General features: G+C 34.2%; 1 protein-coding gene across 1 annotated transcript; it reads right to left on the bottom strand.

Moving 5' to 3' along the window:
- Nucleotides 1-2928: 2928 nt before the first annotated feature.
- On the bottom strand, nucleotides 2929-4511 carry LOC149169601 (NAC domain-containing protein 18-like). The gene is made up of 3 exons (XM_089427126.1): nucleotides 4309-4511; nucleotides 3822-4111; nucleotides 2929-3653 (listed from the first exon to the last, which is right to left on the bottom strand). Exons 1-3 carry the CDS (start codon nucleotides 4487-4489, stop codon nucleotides 3153-3155), a joined length of 972 nt encoding a protein of 323 aa, XP_089283252.1. The 5' UTR covers nucleotides 4490-4511; the 3' UTR covers nucleotides 2929-3152.
- Nucleotides 4512-5640: the final 1129 nt, after the last annotated feature.

Below are 5640 nucleotides of genomic sequence, written 5' to 3'. Positions count from 1 at the left end.
ATTCACTAACATTTAAAAAAATGTTCATACTTGATACATAAGAAAATTTAAAGTGTCAAAATATGCTCCAAAAAGAGTGCATTATGAATCAACTATTTTCAAAATCAAATGATTTTTTTGCTCCCTCAAAAAAATTTATACTTGGTAAATTTCTCATTTGATCGATAACTATGTTACTTGACAAAGAAAAGATTACATATTAATATAATATATATAAACATAATATTTAAATTAGTATTTTTTTTATTGATCACCTGAACCAATATACTTAGAGTCAATACCCCTATTGCCACTTTTTGTCATTGGAAACCAAACCAACTGAGAAATTTAATATTTTTAGTAATATAATCAACAAAGATTAAACAAACACATAAATACTAATTAGTGAGCTAGGATGTGTTGAGTATTGAGCATATCTAGTCTATATAATAGTGTACAAAAATGGCCTAAAGGCCTCATATGAAACCATAAAATACTAATAGAAGCCAAACAACTAAATGTTGTGCAATGAGTAAGATTAACACTAGCCTACATCCATTTTAACGTTGGATCTGCCAAGTCTTGAGAGGAATCATATCTCTTTCCACTCTAAAAGAGGTTTTCATGTCAAGATATTTGATCTCTCTCTGCGCTTGGTAGATTTGAAGTTAAGATGGATCTAAGGTGATTTAATTTCCCATTTTAAATAGCTTATATTCCACATGAATATCATAGTTCAATACCATGTGTCATTTTATTTTTATTATTATTTATTTTTATTACTCGTATCTCAACGCGATTGGTAGGAGGTTTACAATCTTCCAAGGCCATGTATTTGTGAATGCATTGAAATAGTCAAAAGAGAAAGTTAGTTTAAAGTGGACTGTTTTTCCATGACAATGAGTTCTGTGACTAGGTGGTTATTTGCATTTTATAGAATAACGCCACCGAAATTTGAAACTAAAATATTATTTTTTCTATTAGCAAATTAAAATCATAATAAATAAATTTTTAATTTATTTTAAAATATGAAACTTTTTTATTGAAAAATTAAAACCATAATAAATAAATAATCGAGAAAAACAAAAGTACAAGATCACTCCAACTACCAATCAAGGAAATTCAAACAATAAAAAATCTCTGCTACAATTGCCACACAAATGGATAGTGCACCTTAAAACATAAATTGGTAAAATGAGATATTTTTAAAACCTTTCACAACGCTCAAACCTCAACCAAACAGGTCAATTTGTGATTAGGAGAATACGATGGCAAACGGCGGACTCCAAAAAGTGGATCCATCCATTGCTTCTTCTTCTTCTTTTGGTACACGTGTAGTTTGTGCGATGGGTATCAAAGCATAGTTTGCCACGTGTTAAGTAGAGAATCAATAAGTTCGGTCTGAATGCCGATTGGTGGTGATGTTTGGAAAGTGAAATTTTTATGGTACGCCATTACACTCGTTGTACTAATATCAAAATAAGAAATTAAGAAAATTATTAATGGCGTTGTTGATTTAACAAGGAAATAATTTTTTGTAGTGTTTAAATGTTTTTTAATAGTGAAAATCGATTACACTATAAAAAAATTATGGCTACTTAAAATTCTGATGGCTTAATATTCTGAAGTTTCATAATTATAATTTAGATTTTTAAAAATTTCCACCGAATTTTCTCAAAGCCATGGCAAAATTTCTAATTGTTTTCTATGCGAAAACATAACATGTTTAGAATACTCTAATCATTAAGTTTTGAAGAGAGATTTTATGGATTTTTGAATGAAGTTTGGGTGGAGATATTAAAAGATGATTTTGACATAAATTTTTAACATCAAAAGTAGATATTATTTTTAAAGATTTTAAGTTATATTAATGTGATTTATCTATATTATTATTTAAATTTAAATAAGATATATGATACATTGTATTTAAAGTTAAATGATATATTTATTATTATTTATAAGGTTGAAACGCTCTGATTAACATATGGGTTCACTAAAGGTGTATATAGTAGTGGGAATGGACATATGACAACCCAATTATTAATAGTGGTAATAATGGGACTAGCGTATGGATTCACCTACAAATGTATATTGAGAATAAACTTATATCAACCCAATTGTCAATATAGTGGTGGTAGTTCAAGTAAATTTATTTCAATCCAATTATCAATAATAAATAAAAATTAAAATAAAAATTAAATAATTAATTATTATAATTAATTTAAAATCATGTATATCATTATTTAAATAAGTTAACCAACACATTATACATTGTATTTCAACATTGTATTTAAGATGAAAGGATAATTTACTTACCATTGTATATATATTTTTTAATAGAGAAGTAATTATATCAATATAGTTTTATTGCGATTTTCACTGAAGGCAAGACAATGGAAGGTTAGTTTGACCACTATCTTTTTAGAGGTGTTTATTCATGAAGTATTTCTTTTTAGTTTATGTTTGATTAATAAGGGCGAGGTGTTTATTCGAAACCATTCTTATTACTTTATATTTGATAAAGGTTTTTTTTATAGTGATAGTAGCAAATGAGTTGAGTAGCTATTGTTTTATATATATATTTACTTATTTATTTATATATATATACAATTGAGTATCACTTCACTATCAATTGAATTCAAAACCCATGATTATAAATTATGAAATAATTTCTGATTTTTTAATATAAAAATTGGAATTGTTTTTAGTGTATTTTTTGGATTTTTCAAAATTTGTTGGAAAAATTTGAGGTGAAATCTTGACTTGTGTTATTTAAACTAGTTTTTTTACTGTATATATGGATTCAATACCTGGAAAACCCCTAGGGCACTTCGATTGCATAGGATTACCCATCAAGCTTATGATTTCAATAAATCACTGCCAGATTTTAGAGAAATTAGACCGGAAAAACTTACCGTAAAAGCTTCCATAAAGTCGCACTAGAGACAATTCCATAAAAATCAACCATTCTTATTTTGAGAAAATAACTTTTCAGGAATTCATTTTACACGGACAATTTATTGCCCATACACCCCAAAAATACAAGCAATAAGAAAGCAAGTCCCATCACCAACTCCACTTTCTGGAGTTTTAGTGTTTGCACCAACTCCACTTTCTGAAGTTTTAGTGTTTGGAATCAATTTGCAAAAAAATCCACCCCCGTTGTTATATTTTCATACTCTAACCACACGTTCCCAAGGTAGCAGCTCAAGGTTCGAGTTTTCATTGATGGGCCAGTGATACATGTGCTCATAGGGCGCCGCCACTTCCATGTATGGATTCCAACATTCAAACTGTAGTGTCGATGATGGATTCCCACTGTTTTGCCTCTTCGCAGGGTAGACAGACGAGGCTTCGTCGCAGTTGAAACCCATTGACATTGACACGTGACTTCTGGTCTCGCAGGAATTTAAATGCTGGGGCAATACCGGGAGGCTGGACGACGGGTCCACATAGGACAGGGCCGCGTTGCTGGCATCTGACATGTCATTGCTCAGAAAGCTGTCCACAAACGGATCCTCGCTCTTAAACAGCCCAGAGAAGGAACTGAATTTGGGCATAACCGATTCTTGTGGCACGTCAGCCGGTGACGGGGCCTGCAGTTCTGGGTTCGAGAACACCCGGATAGAATGAGTCGCTTTCTTGTATATCCGGCACAGCACCCAATCGTCCAACTGGAAAAACACAAGCCAGGATCAATTCTTGAAATTCCCATTAAAATATATATACACATCTGTATGGTAATTTAATGGGTAATAGTTGTGTTAGGAAGTATGATGTAAAATAAAAGATTTTATTTTTAAATCTGGTGAATAAAACTCACTAAAAACAACAATTCTTACGCGCAGAGATCGCTTTCTGTTCGTTGGCATGGTTTCAGTGAGGCGGTATTCGTGCATGATCCAACTGGTTTTCAGGCCCTTTGCCGGCCTTCCCTTGAAAAACACCAGGGATTTCTTCACGCCCACTATCTGCGACGAGATGGTTCCCGACATGACAGAGATGGGCTTCTCTGTTCCCGTGGCCTTCCAGTAGCCAGAGCCGGCGGATCTGTTGGGGCGCGACCCGTTGGGATATTTTCGGTCCCTGGGGCTGAAGAAATACCACTCTTGCTCTCCAAAACAAGCCTTCGCTGAAATCCAGTCAACACATATACACACCGTGAGAAAAAGAAAAAGGGTCTCATGGAATGTAATTCAGAAAAAAATAACTAAAACCTTCGCGGTTTCAATTTTCTTTGGATCTAAAATTGATTAGGCCGGAGTTCAGACAATCTAGAAATGTTAAAATATATATATATATAAACCCGGGTTTGGAGGGAATACTCACCGGGCAAATCCCAGGGGTCATGCTTGTACAGGTCAATCTCTGCAATAATTGAAGCAGGCAGAGGAGAACAGGAGACCTTGTTCTTCAGGTAATGGATGAGCAGCTCCTCGTCTGTGGGGTGAAATCTGAAGCCCGGCGGCAATTGTGGCAGAAAATCCGGGTAGAATGCCGAGCCATCCATCGCAATCGTAAGTTTGTGCGGAGAGGATGTCTGAAATGTTGGTGGGCGGCGTCCCTCCTTTTATAGGGCCGCCGCCGTCCTAATCCTTAAACTTCCTCGTGCGCACGGCACTGACTCAAGCATCCACTGCTGCTGACACGGGTCTTGACACGTCCGCTGACAAGGACAGCAACGCGGAATCGAAGAAAGTTGGCAACAGCCAACCTGGAGAAACCACGTGTGAGGGCTCCCAGGTGCATGGATTTGGAAAAGAAGAATATGCCGTGGGCACTTCGGGATGGAGTTCTCTATAATGCGACTTTTTGAGATTCCGGTGACGGAATCCGGCGGAAGAAATTGAGCTGAAATCATGATTTGTTGCAGTTAAAATGGTTTTTTAACTGCATATTCGGATTCAGCACCCTGAAAAACCCCTGGGACAGTTTCATTGTGCAGAAATTAGTTATCAAACTTGGATTTCCATAAATCACTGCCGGATTTTCACCGGAAAAAATCGCCGGAAAGGCTTTCAAAAAGTCGCGTTAAAGACTACGGCCTTCGGGATTATGTTGTGAACGTCCACTACCCTACTGACAGGTATGCCACGAAAAGGAAATAGTTTGATGATGATTGGTTTAAGAGTCCACAGTTTTGCCAGCTCACCCTCAGTCAAAGGTCCAAAATACTTTCTGTCAATCAAGTTTGTTCGAGTTGACAAGGGATGCATGGAAGCTTGCTCGCTGACACGCAGATATAGATTTTTATGTAGATCTCAATATTATGTATATACCATATTGATTTTTTAATCATTATTGTTAATATTTTTAAAAGGTACGTATTAATTTTATATTAATAATTTAATAAATCATACATTTCTATTTTATTACTTTTATTACAAGGTAATTGGATTTTTCTACTTTCAATTACTTTGTTTTTATAGACATCATAATATTTTACTATTAATAATTTGATAGTATATTTTTTTTAACTATTTGTTTCTTTATATACATATATATGAAATTGATATTAAAATAAATTAGTTAATTATGTCGTAAAGCATTCTTTTGAGAATAACTCCCCTTCAATGCCATTTCTTTTGAGAATAACTCCCCTTCAATGCCATTTGTGTTTCCGTGTGTCATTGATTTTGGTGCTAGACAAATAACGTCTAC

The sequence above is a fragment of the Pinus tabuliformis genome, chromosome 4_2, assembly GCF_031772625.1.
Source record: "Pinus tabuliformis cultivar Carrire ecotype Pingquan chromosome 4_2, CPIR1, whole genome shotgun sequence".
Classification (NCBI taxonomy): Eukaryota; Viridiplantae; Streptophyta; class Pinopsida; order Pinales; family Pinaceae; genus Pinus; species Pinus tabuliformis.
Note: the sequence above shows the minus strand (reverse complement) of the source record. Positions and strands in the feature narration are given on the sequence as shown.

Coding starts and splice junctions, on each gene's coding strand:
- LOC149169601 (XM_089427126.1), bottom strand. CDS start 4,489: ATGGATGGCTCGGCATTCTACCCGGATTTTCTGCCACAATTGCCGCCG. Junction 4,112..4,308: donor TGACCCCTGGGATTTGCCCG/GTGAGTATTCCC, acceptor ACTGGATTTCAG/CGAAGGCTTGTTTTGGAGAG. Junction 3,654..3,821: donor ACAGAAAGCGATCTCTGCGC/GTAAGAATTGTT, acceptor GTGTTTTTCCAG/TTGGACGATTGGGTGCTGTG.